The 27,520-nt window shown below is 38.1% G+C and overlaps 1 protein-coding gene across 3 annotated transcripts in view; it reads right to left on the bottom strand.

Annotated features, from left to right (window-relative positions):
* Positions 1-27,520, bottom strand: part of gpr158a (G protein-coupled receptor 158a) — a 130,868-nt gene that overhangs the window by 66,360 nt on the left and 36,988 nt on the right. For 2 of the 3 annotated variants that reach the window (XM_051882650.1, XM_051882651.1), the window contains exons 3-4: positions 6,084-6,186; positions 1,804-2,033 (exon numbers count right to left, since the gene is read on the bottom strand). In XM_051882650.1, coding sequence (XP_051738610.1) covers positions 1,804-2,033; positions 6,084-6,186 — 333 coding nt within the window. Of the gene's footprint in view, positions 1-1,803; positions 5,966-6,083; positions 6,187-27,520 lie in introns of those variants that run through there. The other variant, XM_051882652.1, reaches the window with a different exon arrangement.

Raw genomic sequence — 27,520 nt, 5'->3', positions numbered from 1 at the left:
TTTGGCGCTCCAAACCGCTGATTCGACACACTGATTCATTACGCTCCGAAGCTTCCTGAAGCAGTGTTTTGAAATCGGCCATCACTATATAAGTCGTTATTTTGTTTTTTTTTGGCACACCAAAAATATTCTCGTCGCTTTATAATATTAATATTGATCCACTGTACTCACATGAACTGATTCAAATATGTTTTTAGTACCTTTATGGATCTTGAGAGAGGAAATGTCATTGCTCCCTATGCAGGCCTCACGGAGCCATCGGATTTCAACAAAAATATCTCAATTTGCATTCCGAAGAATAACAAACGTCTTACGTGTGTGGAATGACATGAGGGTGAGTAATAAATGACAGAATTTTCATTTTTGGGTGAACTAACCCTTTAAAGGGAGAGTTTACCAAATGAAAACTGCCATCAATTATTCACTCATGTCGTTACAAACCTATAATACTTTCATTCTTATTCAAAACAAATGAAGATATTTTTAATGAAACCCAAGTGATTTTTGTCCCTCCTTTGAAAGTTCATTCCACTAAAACATTCAAGCTTTAAAAGAAGACATTGTAAAAGTAATCCTCACACAAATATGGTAAATGGAAGCTCAACCGTGCTTGCTTGACATTCGAGAAGAAATGGTTTATTCTTGTGTGTCAAGCATGTTTGAGCTTCTGTTTACCATATTTGATGAGCTCTATGTACTGTATGTGCGATAAAAATGATCAATTCATTTGAATTATTTCTATATAAACTTTTTGAAGTGTCAAAGTTTTGGTGAAAGACTTTCAATGGAGCGACAGAAAACTGTCATGTTTTTTTACAAATATCTTCATCTGTGTCTTAAACTCATAAGTCTTAAGGGTTTGGAATGACATGAGGGTGAGTAAATGATGACACAATTTTCAAGTTTGTCAAATATCCATTTAATTAATAAATGATTCACACTTTTTTAAATCATAAATAATAGCTGCACTAGTTCACTGCACAGCGCCCTCTTTTTTCTTAAACTAATTTAAACTTACTATAAATCGATATTTCATGTCCATCCATCCATCAATCCATCTATCCATCTATCCATCCATCCACTGTGATAATGATTGTCTGACTGTACATTATCCCTTACATATAATGCTATGGAAAAAATCTTGACACTGTAGAGAAATAAGAGCCCTGCTGGACTGATCTCTCTCTCTCTCTCTCTCTCTCTCTCTCTCTCTCTCTCTCTCTCTCTCACTATCCTTCTCTAAGGTAATAGTTTGCAGCAAATAACACCTCTTTCTTCTTCCCCTGTAATTCCTTTGCAAATTTAGTCTCTCTCCTTCCCTTCTAATGGTGTAATCCATTCATTTAGTCAACCGGAAACTCCATTCTCTCTGTCCTTACTCAACCTTGTTTGTGTCTCAACCTGTCTCTGGTCTGAATTTCTCTTTAATTGACTAATCTAGGCTCAAAATATATTGTACCATTTATTATCTCCTTGACATGCTGTCTTAAATTTTTAAGTAAAATCAAAGCGCAAAGTGAGTGATTACACTTCTATCACATTGAATTTAATTACTGATGGAGAAAAGATGGAAACAAAGGCGTAGTTGATGATGAAAACAGTGCACAATGTAGATTATACTTGAATTTTACTTTGTAATTTAACAGGGAATAAAATGTCAGGCGAGATACTGTACGCTCAGAGTACGAGTGACTAATTGTAATGTAACCCAGCATGGAAACACCCCAGTGTCAATAAGAACAGGATGTGCTTCATGGAAACAGTTGCCATCTTAATTAGCTCCCTCCGGCAGCACACGCTCACCTTGTTCCTGCGGAAATGGTAGAGCAGCACCATACTGATGAAATCCACCAGCATGCACAAGCCCTGGAAAGAAAGGACCGCCATACGCAGGGCGCCGTCACCCCGGGCCACGCAGGGCGTGTTGTCCTTGCAGAAATCACAGCCTTCCTGGCAGGGCAGACAGTGGCTGGAAGTTTCTGGAACATCCCTGTGATGTGACAAAGCCTCCGTTCCCTTCATACCCGCTTTCCCTAAAAAAAAAGAAAAAAAAAAAAGAATAATGTTACATGATATTCATTCAAACAACTATTTTCAAATGCTGTATCTTTCCACTTGCATATGATCACACCAACAAAAAAAAAGCACGAACAATCATGAAAAGTAGCAACACAGACATGACATTTAAAGCGGTCCAGCCCACCCTCTCCTCCAGTCATTGGTGGTCTCATCAGTAGGCAATTCACACTGTTTCATGCGCAAGCCAGGGTGGATGGGTGTGTACACACCATCTGGGCCGTCACTTTGATGCGCCAGTTGTTTCTGCCTCAGTTACACATATCACATCTTTTCATGATGAGAACTTCATGCTATTTAAATAGTTTTACTTTTTCTTAAAATCTAACCATAAACCAAAGTATAATGATAAACATTTACAAAATTACATAGTAAAAATAATAAAAAATGTCCCTTTTTAAATTTGCTGATTTATGGCTGTTTGTGATTATCCACATTGCAAGATAATAAACAAAAATAATGCAGTAGATGACTCCAACAATGGAATTTTAAAGTTGAAGTGTGTAATGTTTTCTATATGTTAAAAATCCTGCTCCTGAAGGGTCAAACTCCTATTGATCTCCAACACACCAGCATGTAAGTTTCTAGTAATCCTGAAGAAAAATTTCAGGACCATTTTGAACCAACCCCCTCAAGGTTAGTAAAATAACTTGGCATGTAGTTGCAAAGTTACTTATAGTCAGTAGAATGTTACCATAATTTTCATTATCTTGAATTCAGATACAGTTATTTGGGTTTATAGTTCACAATATAGGCTAATTCTTTTGTTTCATGAATGACTGACCTGTATGTACAAGTTTCCCACTTGCACTTGAAGACAACATAATTTACAGGCTGTCAACCCAACATACAATAGTTTTTATCTGCTATGTTCCTCAACAGACTCTTTGCAAAGCTGCTTTCCATTGTGACAGATTTATAAAACAACTTACTCTGAAATTATCAGGGTAAATGATTAAAAAGGTTTTAAACCAAGGTTTTCAAACTGCTTGTTTCTAACATCAGGATTCATTAGAAGGATCTGCAGTAGGTGTGACACAGCTGAGGTTTGACAGCACAAGGTTTGACAGACTTCAACATATTTTACTCTTCACTGATTCTGGAGATAAGGGACAAAACATGTCCTACACAGAAAATCCCTCTTTATGTTAAAAATGAAGAAATCTGTATACCCAGGGCATTAATTGCTCATATTTTTCAATTTCTTTAGTATTATTTTAAATAAATGGTCTATACTTGGAAAATAAATGCAATTTAACCTGTCCTCAGCATGAGTTCACAATGTAAAACTGCCAAACATAGTGTTTTAAAATTTACAAATTCAAAAATGTACATTTATATTGAAGGGCAGAGATCCATATCAAACAATACAAAAAGTAAATATTGAATTATATTTGAAAATAGTGTGTCCACTTTGCATCAACTCCTGAATAAATCAGGCAATGTCATTGGCATCTTTAACTCTGAGGACCCCTTTCCTGTTTCCCGCTCATTGTGGATGCCACAGTAGGACACATAGTCCTGAAAGTTTTATATATATATTTTTTATATTTTAAACAAACAATGTCTGTGCGGTTTCAGCTTTAACATGTCAACTCCGTCTTCCATGTGTAATTATTTCTGTCAGTAGTTGTGGGATAAATCTTGGCATTTTTGTTATGTTTATTTATGCTGCCTTCACGTGCTCTCGGAATTATCGTAAATACAAGTTTCCTAGGTAAAAATTGCACATTAACGCAATCCCATTTCGGGGAAATTTCCGATAGCATGTGAAGGCAGCATAAGGCAGCTTCAACTGAGAAAAAAACAAAATGGCTCCACATGGTTAAGATGTTTTGTCAGCTCTGTTAGATGGAGCCACGGAGGTCATCCATAAATTTCCTGTCTGTCCTAGTATGACCACGGAGGTCATGCCCGAGTTTCATGTCTGCCTTGACGTGACCACGGAGGTCGCCCATGGACTTCTGTTTGCCCAGACACGACCATGGAGGTCATTCCTGAACTGCCTGTCCGCCCCGACACGACCAGAGAGGTCGACTTGAACAGCCTGTCTGCACCGACACAACCACAGACCTACCTCTCCTCCCAGAAATGACCTCAAAGGCCAACCTGGAACACCATGCTGGTTCACTTATGACCAGCGAGGATGCTCCCTGCCTGTTTTGACATGGCCTCTGAGGCCAATCCTAACCTCTCTGTGCTCTGTGTTTCAGTTTTTCCTGATCAGCTATGGTGGTCTTCAGTTCCACCAGATCTGCCCTGAAGGTCTTCGGCTCTGCCGTGGTTGTCATCGGCTCCGCATGCTCCACCGTGGTGTTTCCCAGTTCACTTTGGTGGTCCTCAACTACGCCTTGGTGGTCTTCAGCCCTGCCTGCTTCACCGTGGTGGTCTACGCTGTTTTTTGTCTGCTCCGCCTTGGTGGTCTTCAGTCCCATCATCTCAGCTGTGGTGGTCTTCTGCTCCACTGCGGGGATCTTGAAGCCCATCTTCTCTGCTGCTGTGGTCTTCTGCTCCACCACGGGGATCTTTAAGCTTGTATACTCTGCTGCTATGGTCTTCTGTTCTACCGTGGGGGTCTTCAATCCCATCTACGCTGTTGTGGTGGTCTTCTGCTCCGCCCTGGGGGTTTCAGTCCTTGCTGCCCAGCCTGTACCGCCAGGGCCACCTGCCCTGCCTGCTCCACCTTGGTTTCCTGCTCTTCCTTCATCTTCAGTTCCTCTTCCATTCCATGGACCATTCCAATCTAACTGACAATATAAGACTATATACACGCCCTAGTGTATTCTTCACATAAACCAGGATTATGAAGGCCAGACATGAGACGTCAACATTACTTAATCAGAAAACTAGAGAGATGATGGCTCAGTAGAGCAGATAAAAGAGAAATACATAGAACACAGCCAACTTCTCCCAGGAACACACTTATCGGATATCATTGGAGGAGCGCCAGAGAGCAGCTATCACAGATGGAGGACCTGTGGTGATGTCTGTCTGCCTCTCTACCTCTCTCTGCACAGTATGGAAGGAATATAGCTTTACAATCTGTTCTTAAAGCAGATGAAATTTTCTGACTTTAACAACAACCACAGCTATTCTGTGTTTTAGGCCAATCTCACATAGCCAGAAACAATGGAAACAAATTAACCTCTGCATATAAAGTAACAGTTTTGAAGATGACAGCATGAAACATTAAAAATTAAAGCAAATTTTGAAGTATTAGACATTGTTGTGTTCAGAGAGGTGTGAAGGAAGGCCATGTGCTGGGGCCCCTGCTGAGGGCCTGATACTGCCAGCATAGTGCTGATCACGTGTTTCTCTTTCTGTCACTCTCTTTTACACATGAGTGTGTTTGTGAGTTTGTGTATGCCAATTTTTGGAGTGCTCACAGTGGGAGAACTCTAGAGTGGCAGGGGTTTTTGTGCAGAAAACTAATTAATTAAACATAAGGGGTGTGGTCATGTAGTGCTCCAATAAGATGAGAGGGAAATCAGGTATGCTAAGTGCACAAAAATACTTTGTGTGCATGTCTGGGAGGTTGAATAAAATATTTATGTGAGATATTGCATCTAACTGCACAGTGGGTCCACACTGAAAATTTGGGATTTGAAATCTAATTTAAACCTGAAAGCAAACAGAACATTTTGAATCATTAAAAAGGAAAGTTATGGAGTTAAATAAAGAAGTCACATGAAATACTAAACACTCTGATTATATTAAGTGTTAATATAATTTGTAATGAAAAAAATGTATTAAATTACAAAAATGCAAAACAGCAGTTTTATAAGTGGACTTCTACACCCCACTGTACATTTGACAAATACGTCTATGTGTAGCATATGAATAAAAAACCCTTATAAGTTCATATCTTGTTCTGTCCGTGAGCATATATTATACTATAAAAACATCTACTATATGAAATGTAATGAACATTGCTTGAAATCGCATGTTTCGCATATTCAAAAACAATATGCATACATTGATCTATAACATTTTATTGTAGTACTTACTTTTAAAGCCATTGAGTGCAACTCTGCTTGGATGATAAAAGCCGCTTTTGCAGTGACATTTGTACTTGTCCAGCACAAATCCATGACCTGGGATGGGCAAACACTGTGGAAAATAGAGAGAAGATGGAAATATCAAAACTGTACATTCATGACAATGAAATATACCTGCAAAAAGAGCCTCATATGGTGTAAAAATGTATGTGCATGATTAAATATAAATGTTAAATGGTTCTTAGATTTTTATATATAATTTATATTTTATATATATTTTTTTATCAAGAACCATTTTTTCTGAATAGTGTTCTTGAGTTGTCTAAGTGGTTCTTTGGAGATGAAAAAAGCTCTTAATGTTGCATTATAAGTCTTTTGTTTGGAGGTTCTTCAAAGGACAAGTATAAGTTAAAAATATGCTGGAGAATAAAAAGATATTTGAAGAATTAAAAAAAAAAACAGTTTAAACCTTGGTGAAAACATGGTCAACGCAATGGATTCAGTGTCTGTGGTTGGTGGGTAATTTGTTGAAATGTAAGAAATGCCAACATTTTCCATTTACAATAAAACTACCTAAGTTGCATATACAAAATATGATTAAATATACACGTATAAAATATATGAGTCAGTTTACAGTGGTTTCTTGAATTGAATAAAAACATAAAAACACACCTGATGCACATTATTTGTTCTTCAATTTGAAGTAAAAAAAAAAACAAAAAAACAACAACAACTTTTTGTGCGATACACTTTAATTCGATAGTCCACTTTAGACATTCTACAACTATAACTTTGCAACTACATGTCAACTAATTCTCATTAATTAAAGTAGGGTTAGGGTTAGTAGAATGAATTTGTAAAATTACTTTATAGTAAGTAGAATGTCTGTTTGGGGGACCATCAAAATAAAGTGCTATAGAGATATTAAAGGTGCGGTAAGTAGATTTTGAACAACGCTGTTGGACATTGTTGATATTTGAAATCAACCCAAACAAACACACCCCTCTCTTCATTGCTCCGCCTCCAAAACTCACACTCCAATCCTAACCACCCTACTCCGAGTCAGTCTCGAACCCCGGCCCAATCACTGCTGGCATGCGAGGCGAGCGCACTAACAATGGCGCTAAACACCGCATTCACTAGTGGTCGTCAGTGTGCAGTAGTTAACTATCTGGCCTCTGTTACACATGCTGTCTGTTTATAACAGCTGACACACTCCAAAATGCTTCACAAAGAATAAAGCGCAGTTGATGAACGAACAAGGAAGCACAAAAAACGAATGTACAGTACACAAGAGTAAATACAAAGTGTTCGTTGTTTGTCGCAAACAGCACAGCAGCTCCAGACTATCAAAACCGTGTTACTCACATGAGAAGCGGGATCAAAGCAGCCTTCCTGTTTTCAGGCCTTCACACTTGGCCCTCTCCAGCGCTGGAAAGCTTTTCTAATACAAACGCGGGTCCTAAAGCGCTTGCCCAGTCATAACCCTTCATTCCAGTGATATTCTTTTGAGCTGTTTTGTATTGTGTCCCATCTCTAGTTCTGCAGTTTTTTTTTTCCCCCAAATCTCCCTCTTGCTCTTTCTGTCTCCTCAACTGTTATACGACCCCTAATGCTGATTGGTTAGATGTTTGTTGTTGGTGTCAGCCCGACTAACTTCCAAACAGTGTTTTTGAAATTCTACTGAGTCCACCTTTAAGCAGACAGTCTATTTATACTCTAATGACTGTTAGTTGACATGTAGTTGCAAAGTTACTTATAGTTAGTAGAATATCTAAAGTTGACTATTGAAATCAAATGTTTATGCCAATTGAGTATGGCTCTGTTCCAAAACTTTTATCTGTCTAGATAGGCAGCATTTTGAAGCCCATGTGCTCTCCAGACAAAAAAATCAACACAGACAAGCAATAATACACAATATTGTACTATTGTATATTGCGCCATTCGCTTAGCATCATGCTAACATCGAATACTATCGGAATCAATTTTCTCTTGTTCACTATGTGTGCTGCACAGAGTTGCTGCCTATGTAGGGCATTCTAAATTGGTCACTTATAAGGGTTCTTTTTCAGTTATGATGGTGTATGGTAGCTACCTCTGCAGGCAGTACACAACAAGGCAGCTAGGATTTGAAAAAGAGAAAAAAGCAGCCTATATAGTTTGTACTGTATTGCTTAATAGGATCTTCACAGTTTCTTCCTTGTCAATAAAGACAAAAGACTAACTTTCTACTAATAGCAAAGAGCCACTAGGGAGGCTGGGCTGCCGACTCTAGAGCTGCAAGCTTTGTTTCTGCTTTCAGCAGGTTCAATATATGAGCAGTTTGACTGAACTGATTTAAACCGTCCTCTGATATATAATATTCAAACAGGGACAGTTTTGGCACAGATCTCCTTGCATGTGCCAAGACATAATTAATATCTGAATTAAAGACAGGCTCATTTGCTGAATTCAAAAAGAAAATTAATTTAGTATCTAGAGGTTATTTTTCATGAAACAATAAGTCAAAAGCGGGAGTGTATAATCATAATCCTCAGTATTTCAGGCCTGAGTGTTTCATGACTGCAGTCCAGGGCCCAAAGCAGACATGTTGACCCCAGCTCAATACCGATCCACTCCAGCACACACTTAACAAGCTATGAAGGGCCAAAGCCTTCATATTTGAGCAGAACAGCAGCGACATCAGCTTTAATGAAGCACAGAACGGTAAAACACTTACACAAATCCATCTTTAGAGAGAAGAGGGCTCTATTTCTGTCTTTCATGCTTCTATAGGATCAGGGTTTGAAGACGGATAGCCACAGGAGAAAGGTCAGAGAGCATTATGGGCTCACAGCTAAACTATAAATACATTTTAAGTAATTTTCAGCAGCATGTTTTAAAGAGGCTACATTAGCAGTGACACTAAAATTTTAGTTGGCTGGCACACTGTAGCATAAAAGAGTGCTTTAGTGCTTTAAGTACACTGAGTACACAGTAAACAGAAGGAGGTTATCTGGAGTGAGAAGTTGTTGATGATGCACAGTGAGAGTTATTTGGCCCAATATCTCATATTTTATTTCTGGCTTTCTGTGCACCTGCAATCTTTTATCAACGCTTGTTCATAGAAAAAAATTTAAAAGGTATACTTGAAGAGTTCAGATGCAAAAGCCGCTAAACGCCACCTACGTCAAAAATAATATAATGATATTGAGCGAATGCTCTCTGCACATAGTATATGTTCATCAAATACTTTCCCTTCAAATCCGCTAAATTCCAGCGTCAGCCCATTCAGAAATACCGGTTCATGTGTAGAAATGCAAAACGCCACTTCCCTTTGTCAGCAAAAGCCTCAAAGTCCACAGAAGAACCAATCGGAACACGCAAATCGAATCATATGATTTCAAGATGAATGACGGTGTGCGTATGAGCCAGCTTTCAATTGCCGAGATGCAATTTATCATCATGTTTTGTCTATCGTTACAGTGGCAATGACAGGATTTCGCGAGTAGCAAGTAAACACAACAGTGTTCCTTTTGCTGCTGTAAAACTGACAGAAACTGACGTTTTACTATGTCTTGTTGTCCAAAAAGTCGGACTTAGAGGTTTTTGCAAAAAAAAAATTGTATACCAATGAATTGACTAAAGTGACATTTTTGAAAATAAGGCATTTCAATAACTGACAACCTTTTCATTGCCATTAAAGTGAAATTATTGAACCTAAACATAGGAGCCTGATAAAAAATGCTAACAAACAAACAAACAAACGTCAGACGGACTTAGAGGTTTTTTGCAATGGAACTCTTCACTTACTCTATGTTAATTAATTTATTTGATCAATTTATTTGATCAATTTAAAGTGTAACTTCACAGATTTTCAACCCGCTTTGTATTGTTACAATGTTGGCAGTAAACAAACAATATTTATTTACTCTTTCTCCATGTTACCTGGACCAAGGAAATTCCCATTTATTTGTCAGCAAAAGTCCACTAGATAACACAAAATGCAACATTGTGTTTGTGGTCATTCAGTTTTAAATGTTGACTACAAACACAGAGGTTCTTCAGATTTTCCGTTGCGGCTTTATCTCCATATTTAGCTGTGATACTTTGCTGGAAACTGAAAATAACTAACTTCCGCTGCGTGTATACTCTTTGAATACTTGCACCCAGGAACAATACGAGTCGATACTATTATGACAAAAAGTTTGCTAAAAAGTATTTCCTACTAAAGCAAGGTTGTATTCGACTCTGGTCAAGCGTATCCATAGCAGAATGGTGGGAGTGGCCTTGGATGGCAACATGCCCAGTGCATTATGGGTGTTGAAGGTTTCCTACCTATTTAGAATAAATTTCTTTCTTTCTTTCTTTCTTTCTAAAAAAAACCTTAAAACTTTAACTATAATTTGCTCATTTTTAAAATAAACATTTTCTATAAAGCCAATACAGTGCATCTTAAAGGTATTCATAATGCCTTAAATAGATACTTATGTACAACTTTAATAGATATTAATACATGAATATTAGGAAGATATTCATGGTTACAGGTCTTACACTAAAGTAGGCTATGATACATTCTATTACATAATTACCTGAAGTGGTAAGTATCATAATCCAATATAAATGCAGTTGCAATTATTTATGAGAACACAAAACTGATTATAATGTGTTTTTATAAGGAATAAATACCTTCATGATGCATTAAATATACAGGTTTCAATCAACTCACTGTAATCAAATATACCAGATTGGGAGACTCAAATTAAAAGCTGATCAATTGGTCATTAATTAACCACTAATCTGAATATGGTGGTTATGACTCTGTCCTAAATATTTTCAATTTACATTTATTCTCGATTTAGCCATAACATTGTGAACTGTGGCTTTCATCCTTAGCCGAGCCCAAGCATATCTTGACTTGCAGTAAAGAGACAGCAACACTCCCAATATTATTCATTGTGTACTCCGGGCACTGACCCCTTGAGCTTCAGTCAATTCCTGCAATAAAAGCTTCAGGAATCACACAACTGATAACAGCTTCTGCCTGAAATGAGAGAAACAGACTCTGGCCCATGCTGAGAGGAAGGGACAGGGTCTTCTGATAGAGCACAAGCTGACGGCGGGTACTGAGCAGGTGAGAGCTTCAGCTGGGAACACTCTATCCTAATTAAAGCCAGACAGACACATCGCCGACACAGACACTGGCAGATCTAAGCCTCTGGGAGGACACAGGATGATTTCAGTGGCTCTACACACCTTCACGCTGTTCACTTTTAATCAGAGAGAGAAAGTTAGAAGGAACGTTTGATTGACTAAGACTAGGGATATAGGGATTGGTTTAGATAAAGGAGCTCTGTCTCTCCACTGATGTCCGTATGCACAAAACTGAAGAAAGTATCCATCTTTTTCTTGATGCTTCCATGATTTATTGATATTGTGATAATCATATGATAATGTTTTCCCATGTCTGTTTTCATTAAAAAACATTACAGAAGCTAGTCTAAGCATTGCATAAGTCAACTCAAAATTCACCTTTTGTGTTCCACAAAAGACAGAATGTAATACAGGTTTGGAACCTGTGTGCTTAATTGAATTTGAAGTGCTTGTAGTGCACTTCAAATCCTCAAAAGTATATTTGGTAACACCTTATTTTGATGGTCCATTTTAGACATTCTACTAATTAGAAAACCAAACAGTTAAATTAAGTGAAATGAGTTTGTTTCACTCAAATAATAATGAAAGTTCATTATACTTAATAGAAAAAAGTTGTGTGAACTCAAAATAAGTTAGTGTTTAATGTTGTGTTATGTTGGGATTTACAGGGGGTTCTGTTATGTTAGTTTTGTAGGGTTACCATTGTCGTGAAGAGTAGAGCCCATGGTTAGGTTGAGGATGGGCTGCAAAACTTTTAAGACCATATTGTTTGATTATATACATGCAAGTATATAATCGGGGGTGCACATAACTTTTTTGGTCTGGTTCTCAAGGGAGCACCTGGAGATGCTGCTTGGTACTCAAACTTTACGCAACACTTATCCTACAAGTTCTCGTCATCACTTTCCTCCTGACTGCTCTCCTCACTATTTTCTTTGCTCTTGATCATGGTAGATGATGATGATGATGTTTTGTTTTTATTTTATTAACACTAATGACACAGACAACAGCAGGAATATTAGCCTACTGTCACTTTAAGACTGAATGCGCGAACCGAATATACTGACACACATCCCGTTTCTTTCTCAACCGTTCACTTATGACATAACCAAGAGAATACTTGCCGAGACGGATAATTTGACAAAATTGTGTGTGTATGTGTCTGTTCAAGCGCAAGTAAACGTGAAAGAAGAATTAATGCTAACACTTTAGTATAGGGAACACATATAAACTACTAACTATGACTTTTCCCTCAATAAACTAATTTACTGCTTATTAATAGTTAGTAAGGAAGCTGTTAAGTTTAGGTATTGGGTAGGATTAAGAATGTAGAATAAGATCATGCAGAATAAGGCATTAATATGTGCTTAATAAGTACAAATAAATAGCCAATATTCTAGTAATATGCATGCTAATAAGCAACTAGTTAAAAGACCCTAAAATAAAGTGTTACCGAATTAATTTGGTGTTTGAGCGCTGTATGAAAGCCTCTCTCTCACTCTCTGTGTGCGCACGCTTCGGGTGTGTGAGGCGTGCAAATCCCGATTTTCAACTCTTCTTCCACATTTAAAATCGTTTGAATGTGTAAACTGGCAAGACAAAACACATCCAAATGATAAACTTTCACATTATGATGGTTAAACTTAGCAGTTAATCCACGAATCACGTGCATGCCGAACCGCCGGGCCTGGTCCGTACGGATCACGAATCAACTGCGATCCGTTGCACCGCTTATCATCATGATGCTATCTTACCAGAGATGGAGAAAAATCCTACTCCTGTAAGTAAACGTGTCCCTGTCCCCAAAAATATTGCTACTCAAAAGCGCTTCCCTCCACATTTTCGGGTACGCATCATTTATTTTTACCACACATGCGCACCTGCGCACAAGTTATGTGCACCCCTATATATAATGACAGTTTCTCTGATAAATGAAATTAACTGTATGTAATTAACTTTATGATGAGTTGGCCGAGGCTGAGAACTGTGGGAGTGAAGGGATGCCGGTGACGTGATTGTTAATGAGAGACACCTGTGCACCACACTGGCCTTGCTCCGCTTCCACGGCTCTTGGTCCGCCCTACTTGTCACAGAAATTTTAAGTTCTACTAACTTAAAAATATTAGTTTACTTAAATGATTTGAGGTAATAAGTTTCCTCAAATGTTTTGAATATTCTGAAGTTTTACAGAGTATCTACATGTCAGCTAAGGGCGTTTTCACACCTGGCTCATTTGGAGAGTTTGTTTCAGAACCTGATGTTTTTTCGTCCTTATTTTGGTTCGTTTAGGCATATGAACACAGCAATTGTGCTCCGATCTGCACCAAAACAATAACTCCGAGATAGCCTGAACGAGGTGGTCTCGGCCCACTTGAAAACGAACTCTGGGGCGATTCGGTTGAGGTGAGAAAGCAATCCGACCCAACGGACCAACGAACCAAGCGGTATCATAATTCATAACAGGAAATGTGTTTGTGAAGAGGCTTTCCAGGCTATAGGCTATACAGCTGTAAATGTGTGACAGATGACATGTAAAGAACTAGATGGGAATGAGAGTGCAAGTGCTGTCTCGGCCGGTGACAGAGCTCTCTGTCAGAGTGTTATATAAAAAGCAGCAGCATCTGATTCTGTGAGTTTTTGTGGTTGAAAACCAAAGAGCGCCTCTTCATCTTAAAATGTTGTAATTACTCTTCTTAGTGCACTGCAATAATGCTGTCCCAACAAAGCCTTGATTCCTGCTCTAACTGTATTATTATATACATTTTATTTCAAGTATAATTAAATATATATAATTTATCAGTTAGAGCGAGACAGAGTGCAAGCGTTTGCATGTGTCCCGCCAGCTACAGATAAAGCCACAATAAGCTCGCGGCGAGAACTTGTCAATCCAACTTGATGGATGATGCAAAGGAAACTCTGACCAATAAGAGGACAGATTTACTCACATCCGACTCGCATAAACACATTTTGGTATGCTTTGAAATGTTGCCTTGTGAAAGCAAACTGAACCAAGAAGAAAATGCAACATTGTAACAAATTAAGTCCCTTTTTCGGAATAAAGCAAATGATCTACAGGTCTGAAAACACCCTAATTCTCATTAGAGTTTTAGTAAACTGTCCGCTTAAAGGGGAACTATAATGCCCCTTTTACAAGATGTAATATAAGTCTCTGGTGTCCCCAGAATGTGTCTGCGAAATTTCAGCTCAAAATACCCCACAGATCATTTATTATAGTTTGTCAAATTTGCCCCTATTTGGGTGTGAGCAAAAACACTCACCCGGCCGCTTTCCAAATGAGGGGGGAGTTTTAACAGCTTGCGCTTCGGTTGCTCAACAACAACAAAGCTGGAGAATCTCACACAGCCAAAATGACTATTGTCAGTAACAGTGCTCAGCCTTACACTGTTCAAACCGTAGTCGGACACTGATGGAGAGACTCAGGAAGAAGTTACAACTTTTGCATCTGGACGTATCTGAATGGTTAGTGGATAAATTTATGTAGTTGCTGTGGAGTTGATTCAACTCATCGACTAACATGTGTCATCATGTTAATCTTTTGTGCAAATCCAGCATTGAATTGACCTTCGTTTGTGAAGCAGTCCGGCGTAAAATGACGGCATGGTAACAACACTCTAACAACTCTTCCTCTTCTCTAAAGCAGCCCAACATGGCCTCACCCCCTTTGTTCTCAGGGGCAGGGTTTATGTAAATTTTAGAGTTAGTGATGTCAATAACCCTGGGAAGAAGCTAGTTGTAGACCCTAACAGCCGTTTGTAGTCCTTAAATAGAGAATTCTTTAAAAGAAAATATCTCCCTTTGCATTGAACTTTGAGCATCGTAACTTTGCAGACTTTGTTTATGCTCAAACAACAACATTACACACTAACTAAACACACTAACTAACTCAACAAACAACAACACACTAACTAAAGTTAAAAAAGTGAAATCATCAACCACAACTTTAATATCTGCTAACACTTGATGATCCCTCAACAGACATTCTATTGACTATAAGTAATTTTGCAACTACATGTCAACTTATTCTATTAACCCAAACCCTAACACCTAACCCTAACAGCCTGCTACAGTCTACTAATATTCTAATGAGAGTTAGTTGACATGTAGTTGCAAATAGTTAGTAGAATGTCTAAAGTGGACCATCGAAATAAAGTGTAACCATAGTGGCAAATACTATTTGCACCTCAGTGTATTGTAGAATATTAAAAAAAACAGTATGCAATAATGACAACATATTCAGAGTATATGTATTAATTTCACAAATGGATGCTGCCTTATTGGGACATTACTTGTCTCACCCCCAACACTTTATTCCCACTATTAAATACCCGTTAGGCACTTAATTTCCACTCTCCAAGTTGATATGCAATGGGAAAAGAGAAAAGAATGAGTTCAGAAAAAGGCGGATTCAAACTTCAATTGAAAAATCTAAAGCCAACCCGCCTTACTCTCCATACCTGGGATTTCTTTCATAATTTTGTCTGGCTCAATCAGAAAATGGTGGGCGGAGTTAGTGTAAAAAGTCTCTGCCAACAAAGCAGGCTATTTGCACTCAGTGTAAATAGACACTGCAATACACTGCTGGATTTGATTATAATGATGCAGGATCATAGGACAAATAAAAGAAGGTGATACATCACTGAAGGTGGCATCTTGGTCGAGGTGTTTGCTGGGACACGGCATGTGTATGCGAATGGGCCTCCTGGCATGACAGTGTGATGCCCACCATTAAAAACCTCTAGCGTGAGCAGTGTCACTAGGTCAATTAGCCTGTCACACAGACACACACTCACTGACTGACAGCTGCCACAACTGTGCCTTTGACATTCACAAAAAGACTAAGAGACAATGAGAGAGACAGGGAGAGCATGAGAGACATAGGTGAATGTCTGGGGTCACTGTGATTTATGGCTTGACAAATTTGATCAATTCCACCTCTACAAGCTGTGAGTCACTGTTGTAGAGATACTTTGTTTACTCTATTAGTTGTGGCACTGCAGATGTCATAGCAATCATTTTGTTTCCGCCGTTTCAGATGACACAACAGAGCTTCAGTGACCACCCATTTTTATCAGCAGCCTGCGGGAAGTATATATTCCCATCCATTTGATCAATAGGCATTTCAGAACATTATTCAGTAATGAGTTCTAAGCCTAATCCAAACTAACCCGCTGCGAGATGAATCAAATTATATCAGTTAATATGAAAAATGTATTTAGAAATCAGAACAAATCACAAAGGTAAAAGAAGTACACTGTAGCATACCTTTAAAATAATATACTTAAGTGCTAATTGAACATCATGGGCCAGATTTACTAACAGTGTGCCAGCGCAAACCCTCTTTTGGCGTTAAAAAACTACTGTTGGGGTTTACTAAAGACACGCAGTGCAAAATTAGCGCTGAAAAGGCGTGGACTGAGTCGTTTTTTTTGCGGCTGACCTTATTGCATATGCATTTGTAGGAGTTTCTCTTTTAGACGCAAAATTTATGGGAGGAGAGTATTTAAATGAATCACGCAATGCGATGTACTAAGATTATCGCTCGTCAATTTACTGGTATTTGCGCCATTATTTAACGCCCAAAAAAAGCATGTCTTAACCCATTTTGCGACATGGCTGCAATTGTTGCTGCTAGTAGGAGACACTGCAGAGAACAGAGAGAGCGTGGTAGAAGAGAGAAAATATTTTCCACTCGTATTAATTTCTTTGGAATGCCAGAGGAAGATGTTATCCAAACATATCGTTTGCAAAGCCATGTTGGTCTATATATATATATATATATATATATATATATATGTATATATATATAAACACACATGTAACAAGTTGATGCACCTGATGAGAGCATCAGGCATCAGCTCTGTTTGCGTCCCAGCGCTAATTTGCGCTGCTCTTGGTAGATTTCGTTGGTCATTATGCAAATGATTTGACTGCGTCTGTGTTCTTTAATTTGCACGTCAGCAGTAGATCACGCGCAAAACTTGCCGATCCTATCGGTGCATTTGTGGAATTGCGCTTTCACGCTAATTTGCCCCATTTAGTAAATCTGGCCCCATGTTTTCAGACACTTAAGGCCCAGGTATACTTCATATTCCGTGTTCCGCTCTGTCGTTCGCACATTTGAGAGCACAAGTATACTCCGTGAACTATGCGTTCAACACACGCACACTATCTAATGGTTTTCAAGTCACTCACACATGCGCTGCTGTAGGTGCACCGTCTGTGCGGTCACAAAAATTGGGCTGCACGCAGACAATGTGACATCCGTGGACCCTCCTGATGATGCAAATTACGTCACACGGGGAGTGCTCGGATGGTCGCGGAATGCGGACGGCCGAAGTATACACTCTAAAAAGTAATTCAGGGGACTTGTTACCACAACTTAAATAAATGCATGGTTGCAAGTTAAAAATTCTAATTTATTGTTTTAAACCTTTTAAGTTGCAAACATTATTTTGTAGAGTTCTGTTGAGATAATAATGTTAATCAACTTAATATTGTCTGTAATTAAAATTCAAATTTCTGCGTTAAATGGCTTTTTTTTTTTAAATTAGGTTATAGTAACTTTATGAAATTGTCTTGATAACTTTGGAAATTAGGCAGTGGATTTCTAGTTCCCAGGATGCTTTGCATAGGACTGGATAAGGAGAATAAATGTTGAAATTAAGTGTTAATTTATCTGTTTTTAGTGAAGGGAAAGACCTGTTTTGAGTAAATTCACTTAAAGTTGTCATAACTCAAAAAAAAATGACGCAAACATTTGAGTTATTTTTTATATATAGCACAGGAATTGAAATGCGGATTTATATTCGTTTTGTGGAGACACATTTATGTATAAATGGAACAGTTTTCAGATCATCAGATAGCTATCCGATCAGTAAAAACGCATTAAGTGACCAGGTGTAAACAGGCCCCTAAATTGCACAATAATTGCAATTAAATGAAATTGTATTATTATATATATTGTAATTAGCTGAACTTTAGCCTGATTTTTGACCAACCTGACCCAGTAGGATTAAAGTAAAACTTTGTATGTAATTTTTTCAGAATTACTTATTTAGTTGAAATATAATTCAAGTGTATTGCCGAATATACTGCCTAGAATTTATGGAAATTTTAAATATACAGTACTTTAATGTAATTTATATTAAAACTTGTATGACATTTATTTAAATATACTTATAATTACGCATTTGTAATAATTATGAAGTTGTAATTTAGCACAATTAAAATATATTAACTTCAGTTAAAAAAAATAAATAAATCAATACTTTACATGTGTTTTATTATGTTAATCAACAGATCAGAAAAAAAGTGTACTTTGCAACTACCAGTCATTAGAGCATTATTAGACTGTCTGCTTAATTTCTGCCAACACTTTATTTGGTGGTCCCCCAACAGACATTCAACTGACTAGAAGTAACTTTGCAACTACATATCAACTTATTCTACTAACCCTAACCTAACAGTCTACTAACAGTGCACTACAGTCTACTAATACTCTAATGAGAGTTAGTTGACATGTAGTTGCAAAGTTGCTTATGGTTAGTACATAGTCTAAAGTGGACCATCGAAATAAAGTGTAACCCAAATTAACATCACAGCGACCAAAGATTATCTTTGATTTTACCACCATCTACGATGCCGTTGTGTTTTGTTTATGTTTAGAAAGCTGCTTCTCAGAGCGCGCACTTGAAGTGTTGCCATGTCCACCTATTATAAGCGCTTTTGGGCATGTTGTTTGAGCTTGACTTATAAAGTGATCTAGTTTATAGAGTATATAGTGTATATATAGTAACACAATATTAACATTCTACTATTAACTAACAAGAAACTCTGATTAATGAATTAGTAAGTAATAGCGCTCAGTTGAATGAGGTAGTCCACTATTAGCTAATCAGTAACTACTATTTTTTCATACCTCCCAAAAGACTACTAAGAACTACAGGTTCACAATTAATGTGAATAATGCATAATATATAATTAATTCTAAAGTGAAGATCATGGTAACCCACTAGTAATGACTCATGTATTACCAAATACTTCAGAAGGAATTATTAATTATTCGGATCAGTATTCTAAAGTAAAAAGCATGATAACTCTCTAGTAATGACTGAAGTCATTGTAAGCTTTTGAGGTTTTTGTAAGGTTTTGAATAGTAATGACTCAGGTACATCGTTCTCAAAGAATTACTAATTATTTGGAACAGTATTTCTAAAGTTAAAAGCATGATAACTCCCTAGTAATGACTAAAGACATTGCAAGCATTTGAGGATCTGATGGATTTGGCAACACTTGAGTCAGTACTAGTGAGTTACCATGATCTTTATTTCAGAATACTGTTCCAAATAAGCATTTGAGGATCTGAAGGATTTGGTAATACTTCAGTCGTTACTAGTGGGTTGCCATGATCTTCACTCTAGAATTAATTATACATTACTGACATTAATTATGAACCTTTATATAGTAGTTCTTATTATTCCTCCAAGAGGTATGGGAAAAAATAGTAGTTACTGATTAGCTAATAGTGAACTACCACATTCAACTGAGCACTATTACTTACTAATTCGTTAATCAGAGTTTCTTGTTAGTTAATAGTAGTTACTAGAATGTTAATAGTGTGTTACTCATTTGTTCCTGTGTAGTTATTCCTTAATGATGAAACAGCATTCTAAAGTGTTACCGAATGCAGTTGTAACTCCTGTAAATTACTGAACAGTGTGTGTGCAGAATGGGATTAAGCACTAAAAGGTGAACTAACAACCGAATTTAACCAAGATGTTTTTCATTTTTGGTCAGTTCTGAGTAGAAACTGTATTTGTGTCCTGTATTCTGAAAGAAACTGAAAAGAAGATGGTTTAGATTTGTTTTTGTTTCCTGAACTGAACTGAAATCTGGCATCAAACAGAGCCTAGTGTGAAAACGAACTAAGTTTCATTAACTATGCCTCCATTTATTATCCCCATAGCAGATTGCTTTAATTAGCTTTACATTGTTTGTTTGACAATTTTTATGCTCTTTCACAGGCAGAATTTAGAGAACATGCCAGCATAAGCAAACAGCTCTACCTCAAATTGGCCTGGGAGTAGAGAAACAATAACGCTGTGGTGTAGATCTATTTTTGTGACGGTCTAAAACAGCAGGAGGGCCTTTGAAAGTGCTGCTAAACATAGAACAGCAGCACACAGCACGCAGCCTATCACTCCTGCGTCTGCGGGCCGACAGGTCCAGGAACAGAGTAAAGCAGACACGTGCACTGGGACGGAGCGGTTGGCCAGCCTGTGGGGTCAAACGCTGGCTGTACTGAGAGACAATGTGTCCTGAGATCTGGCCTCAGATCAGCTTTTAAGCTGTGCTGGAGCTAATGCAAGTCCTCGGGTGGGTTCTACACCAGCTGAGGGTGAGAATAAAAACAACCAAATCCATCTGCTCCATATGCTGATGTCTAGCAGTTTCCAGGTTGTTGTTATTATAAACAAAAGGTGCATCACAACAGGAAATAGACCTCTGGGTGTTTTTCTACAGCTTCCCCAGTCTGCGCAGTATGTTTCTGTGTGCTCATCAAGTCTCTGTGGAGTCAATTTGTGTAATATTTTCAGTACTTTCTCCTATAGCTTAATATGCAGAGACAGCTATAAGTAAGCTATTTGTTGGTTGATTCCCATGATAAGTGTAAACACTTTTTCTCTGTGGTACTTTCAATTAGCCCATCACGGCAAACTGAAGCAACCAAAAGCATGAGTTTGGGGTGGGACTATATGGCCATTTTTTGACCGTTGGGCCGAATGTTTCTAAGAATGGCAAGGAACAGTTCCAGTTATATTTCAACTTGAGTTTGGTTTGACACGGCATGATTACAAACCGTTTTCAGCCCCGAATTCTCAGCACGGTTGGCATATCGTCTGTAAACTCTTGTGTTACACCAAGGCAAAAACTGACAGATATGTATTATTTTCTAAAGAGCTCCATTATCAACCCCACAGTGGAGAACAAAACCATATCTATACCATCTGGGCCTGACTGGCACAGAAAATCACGTACTACAGTTGAAATGATAATCAAGTACATGTGCTTTGGTATTTTAGTCAACATATCATCATAAGTGTACTTCTATAAAGCATGACAAAATTTTAAAGCATAATGATATAAAATGTTCTATAAAGTAAAACTTTAAAGTAAGGTTCAGTTGACATTATTACAATGTGCACGTTTTAAAAGTGTACTTAAGTGTGTTAAGAAACATCCATGGTCATGAAAGTATATACCTCCATTTATCCCCAAAGCAGATTGCTTTAATTAGTTTAATGCTCTTTCACAGGCAGAACTCTTTAAGCACACTTAATATTATATTGTCTGCAAGTACAGTTTTTTAAAATATTTTTTAAGATGTATTGTAGACCCATCTGTTTAGTTTCATTGTGTTTTTGCTGATGTATTTCTGTTTCCTGTGTTTCCCTTCAGTTTAGCTCCCTGTTTTACCCCTTGTCAGTTTCCGTAGTTTCTAATTAGTTTCACCTGTGTCTTGTTTAGTTCCCTCATTACCTCTTGTTTATACAGTATATGCTCCTAGTTCTGTTTAGTTTACTGTCGATTCTCATCAGAAGTTAAGTGTGGTTAGTGTTATTCTACCCTTGTATTTATTAAAGTACCTATCTTGGACATTCTGCGTCACACATATCCTTGCCACCACAATCTACATGACACACTACAAGTGCACATTTAATGCAATTAAGTCCAGTTCTTAGTATTTATTTTAATGGAGTCATGACATGCCTTTTTGTTGTTTTAATATAACCCTTTTGGGGTTATACATGTGGCTGGGAATTGGGTTATATTATGCTCGGTTTTTGTATCTACTTTAAAACCTGTCAGTAAATGCCCAGTGTTATGAATGGCTAACATCATTGCACCTAAAAAATGTAAAGTAGACATTGATGTGTTGTTGCAGAGGCAGTCAAATGCAAATATCTACCACATCGTGAAATCACAACGTGGAGTAAGTAGAAAATGAGTCGTTTTGGCAGCTTGGTTTCAACAAATGCTCTTTTTATATTAGTAGTACAATGACCTCCAATATGTCAAAATTTGATTAATGTCATGACCCCTTTTAGAAAGAGTGAGGAGTCAAAATAATTGTCTGTGATAATCAACTGCATGTCACATATGCTGCTCGGATGTTAAGTTAAAGATAACTAAGAATATTCCTTAAAGACCAACTCTTGTGTTTTGGCTTAATTAAAATTCTGCCTCAATGTCACCTGATGACATGTGCTTAAAAAAGAAAGTGTATTTCCAGCCACATGTATTTAAGTCTTCAAATCATTTCCCAGTTAAATCATAGCCAGATTCATTCTCTATACACCCAATTAAAGCAAGTACTGCTACACCGAGGTCCATACAGACACGACTTGAGGCTACACTTTAACAAAGACATATCCTCTGCCCATCTGACAAACATCATTAGGCAGAAATAGCTCGTCTTCTTTAATTGCAGCATCAGGCTGCAGCTGATGACCCTGTATTTGGGTTGTGAGGGGGTGAGTATTTCACTGACAAACGCTATTAATTGTTCAGGATTATTATCAGGTCAGAGCATAAATGTCACAGAGATTTCATCAATACCAAAATGAGGCATAATATACTGAGAGTGTAGCCCAGAAATTGTCGAGCTGTAGAGTTACAACCTATAATCAAGTACATATTTTAGGGAATTTGTACTATAAAAATTAATCAATTTATTTATGCAAAATAAAGGAATATCTATTATAAAAACAAACAAATTTTATTTTAACACTTTACAATCTGGTTTGTCCCGAAGAAATATAAAATATGTTCTAAGACCGCAGTCTTGTCATGATAGCTCAGGTCCAATTCATGTTAGTTCAGGTCCAATAAAGAGATACAACAGATAACAGATACAACTTTTGATTTTAATAGGCCTGGTTTCACAGGCAGGTCTTAGATTAAGCCAGGAGTAGGCCTTAGTAAAATTGGCTTTTAAAAACGTGCCTTTTAATATATTAATATATAAGTTAGCATTTTAATATACAAGTTGCACTCAGTTAAGCCTTGAAACCGGGCAATGTAAGGCCATGTTGGTAACACTTTATTTTAAGGGTGGTTAAGCCTTAACACACCAGTAGTTAATGATTAACTGAACATATAATAAAGGAATATTAGCCGTTAGTTATGTGGCAGTTAAGCATGAACACATCAGAAATAGTCTTTAGTAGTACTGTATTACCGGCTTATTCTGGTGAATTAACTTGAACATCACTCAATGATTGCCATACAAATCAATAATTAATGTGGATATACTTTTCACTTTAGAACAGGGGGTCAAATTGTTTTTATTACACAATTTTAGCAATTTATTACTCAAAACTGTAAAACCAACACTAATTAAACAATGATTCACATTGTTCAGTTTACTTAATAGATGGTAAATCACAGAAATATAACATTATGTAAATCACATATTACACACAAAAAAAATGTTAAGTCATAAATAATGGCTAAAAGGGGTGACATTTCATTTTGATAGTCTATTTAACATTCTGCTGACTATAAGTAACTTTGCAACTACATAGTAGTCATTACAGTATTAGTAGACTGTCTGCCTAAAATCTGCTAAGACTTTAATTTGATGGTCCCCCGACATTATAATGACTAGAAGTAACCTTGCAAGTACATGTCAACTTATTCTACTAACCCTAAACCTAACCGTAACCTAACAGTCTACTAATACTCAAATTAGAGTTAGCAGACATGTAGTGGCAAAGTTACCTGTAGTTAGTAGAATGTCTAAAGTGTAACCCTAAAAGGCATTTACTGTACATTCAGTTAACTATTATATGCCCTTAATATAAGCTCACTGTATAGTTCACACTAAACTTAATATTATTCATGGTATAGGGCATTAGAACAACACCATGGTAGTAAATGATGACTTAATTTTCATTTTAGGGTGAACTATCCCTTTAATTATTAATTACTGGTTTGTTAAAGCTTAACTACTGCATAAATAATGGCTAATATGCCTTTACTATGTGCTCAGTTAATCATTAACTACCGGTGTGTTAATAATATACAGCATAATTATGGACCCTTACAATAAAGTGTTACTGAAATGGGGCTACATTATTAAACGAAAATGAAATTAACATTAACTAAGATAATAAATGCTTTAGAAGTATTTTTCATTGTTAGTTCATGTTAACTAATGTTAACAAATGGAATCTTGTTGGAAAGTGTTACCTTGTAATGATTTTGATACTGTTCCCATACTTTATTTAGCATAATTTATCAGGATAGGATATGTCAGAAATATAACAAAACCCCATCATGTCATGGTCTTGAGTGTGTTCAGAATGTCCAAGGACCTAGTCTAGGGTTCACTTGATATGTGTCATGATTACACTGGGCCATATGGGAACCCCCGGATGGCGTATGGCGTGATGTTTGCAGTGCTGGAAGCCTCCCGTGGGGATGGAGGAGATCAGGCTATTTTTACAGCCAGACCTGCAGCTGACACTCACACTAACAGCAGATCTCACATCGCATACACAATACACATTTTACATGAAAGCCAACATGTGAATACCTGATTCTTCACTACATACTTTTTACTAAGGCTGTAGGATGATATAAATGCTCAGTATTTTTAAGCCTTTTGATCTCAATATTTATGCAAACTGATTAAACGGAACGGGTGACTTTTGACACTTATTGACAAAGCTAGACAATAGGAACTTGAGACCTACATATGCTGCGTTGACACTCCATGTCGTAACTACTATAATTTCGAAATGACAACATATGACGGTCTACTCAGAGTTGTTCACGCAATCAAGACAATGAACCAATAAGAATATGACACTTGAAACAAAGAAACCAATGAAAACAAGACACATGAAGCAAAGGAACCAATCAGAACATGACACACAAAGCAATGGAAGCACAAGACAAGACAGCATGAGGGAATAGGGAACCACATGACAAAATAGGAAACATAACTATGACTAATTTTAAAATAAAAGACAAGAAAACAAATGTAAAACAAAACCAAAAACAGATGTGACGAAAACTAAGGCGAGACAGAAGAATCTGAACTTTGATCTGGGCAGAGCCAATGACGATGAAGATGACTTGGGACTGGACGGGACTAATGGTGGAGACCAGGCTTGAATGTAGGAGGGAATCAGGGAATCAAGGAGTTCACATGAGAAAGTACAGACTTCAGGGACATGAGGATGAGTGGAACTCCGCTCCACAATGTCAAACTCCACCAGCAATCCCTGAGAGATGAACATCAATATTGGCTCACACACCTGGTCAGACTTGGCAGGCTTCGGCTCTGGGTCTACGGTGGGCTCTTGCTTGGTTCATGCCCATGGCGAGTGCAAGTTCAGGCTCCGGGGTGAACACCGGTTCAGGCTCGAGCTCCAGGATGGACAGTGGGGCTGGCTCACACGCCTGGTCAGACTTGGGAGGCTTCGGCTCTGGGTCTACGATGGGCTCTTGCTTGGTCCATGCCCATGGCAAGTGCAACTCCTGGATGAACACCGGTTCAGGCTCAAGCTCCAGGATCGACATTTGGTCTGGCTCACACACCTGGACAGATTCGGCAGGCTCTGGCTCTACGATGGGCTCAGGCTTGAGGTCCTTGGTGGGCTTTGGCACTGGCTCTGGGTTTGTGGCAGATGTGAGGAATGAGGAAAGACTAGGGAGGAGCTCCGAGACAGGTGGGGTCACTGGAATGAGGATAACTGCTGACTGGATGATGGGAGTGGGCTGGGGAGCCAGCGGCTGAGACCCGATGTCCTCATCTTCTACATCTCCAACCGTGAATGGTGAGCCACTCACCAGAAATATCCAAATACTGTGCCAGCATGCAGGCGGTAGCTCCCGCTGACAGTAGTCGAAACAGGTGGTCCTCCAGCCCACTCCAAAAACAGGTCTTTATAGTGCCGTCGCTTCAGAACACCAGGTGGCAGAGTTCGAGGAACTCCTCCACATAGTCTTCCAGTAGATGGCCATCTTGTGAAAGGTAGAGGAGAAGATCTTCAAGGGAGTGATTGGAAAATTCTGCTGTGCTCATCTTGTTTGGTCTGACCTTCTGCCAAACTCGGGATTAGAGGCAATGACCAGAACCAAGGTAAAACTCAGGTAAAAACAGGTAGGTTTATTTGCAGATATGGAAGGACCACAATGCATAAACATGTAAGAAATGATACTTGACATTATTAGCAGATGAGATAGACTTGTAGACTTTGTCTTATAGAATAGTTGGAGCACACATGAGGGAACAACGCTGAAACGATGGATGTCTGTAAAGCCCGGGATACACTGCACGATTTTTGGCTGTCCCAGATGAAACATTGCCAACAATTGTGGCGATTTCTTTGATCGTGGCTCTTAATCGGTGGTCCTATATCGTACAGTGAGAGAGGTTCAAAGACAGCCGTTTTCCCGGTCTTGCGACCAAAGATAGCCTACGATCATTTTTTGACAGTGTCAGAAATTCAGCATGATCAACGCACAGTGTGTTTGCTGCTACGACCTACGTCTACAATAAAAATGGCGCTAAAACTTAAAACTGCTTACCTCAAGCTCTTTTCCCTTCTTCTTTAGTAGCCAGCAAGGTAGTCAGCAATATAAAACATAAAAGGTAAGTAGCAATGTGAGTAGTCTGCAACATTAGACGAGGTCAGACAATGGCTGCAGCTGACTTGTTGCCTTGCAGCCCTATCAGGCAATGATTTTGCAGGCAGTGTTTGCTCAAGAACCTACATCACGAAACTAATTTCGGACAGACTTCTGAGACTTCTCGCTAGAAATGACACAAAAAGTGGAAAATAAGCGTCAAAAAAATATGTTTACACACAAACTGACCACCTACCGCAACTTTCAGATGCCATCTTTATTTTTTAGCTCAATTATCACAGAATGGAAAGAACAGGATTGTGGGATATCAAAGACAGCAAAGGATACATCTATGCTGCCTTCAAAAATCAATTAGATGAAGGGATCTCATGAGACAGTAAGTGAAACTAACTTTGGATTCGGACGTGCCTTGATGCCTTCATACCTTGGAATGCGTCCTTTGAAGGCAGCATTTATCAGTTTTCGGATGCAGCCAATGACTGGGGAGTGTGTATGCTCTATATAGTGCTGGTGATGAGGGCTAGATGAGTTCCAGTTGTGTGTGATTAGGTGCCAGGGAGGTTGATGGGAAATGCAGTCTGTGATACATGATAATAATACAAAATGTTTCTTGAGCACCAAATCAGCAT

This window comes from Ctenopharyngodon idella, chromosome 23, assembly GCF_019924925.1.
Source record: "Ctenopharyngodon idella isolate HZGC_01 chromosome 23, HZGC01, whole genome shotgun sequence".
In the NCBI taxonomy this organism is placed as follows: Eukaryota; Metazoa; Chordata; class Actinopteri; order Cypriniformes; family Xenocyprididae; genus Ctenopharyngodon; species Ctenopharyngodon idella.
This window is presented reverse-complemented; position numbering and strand designations above follow the sequence as displayed.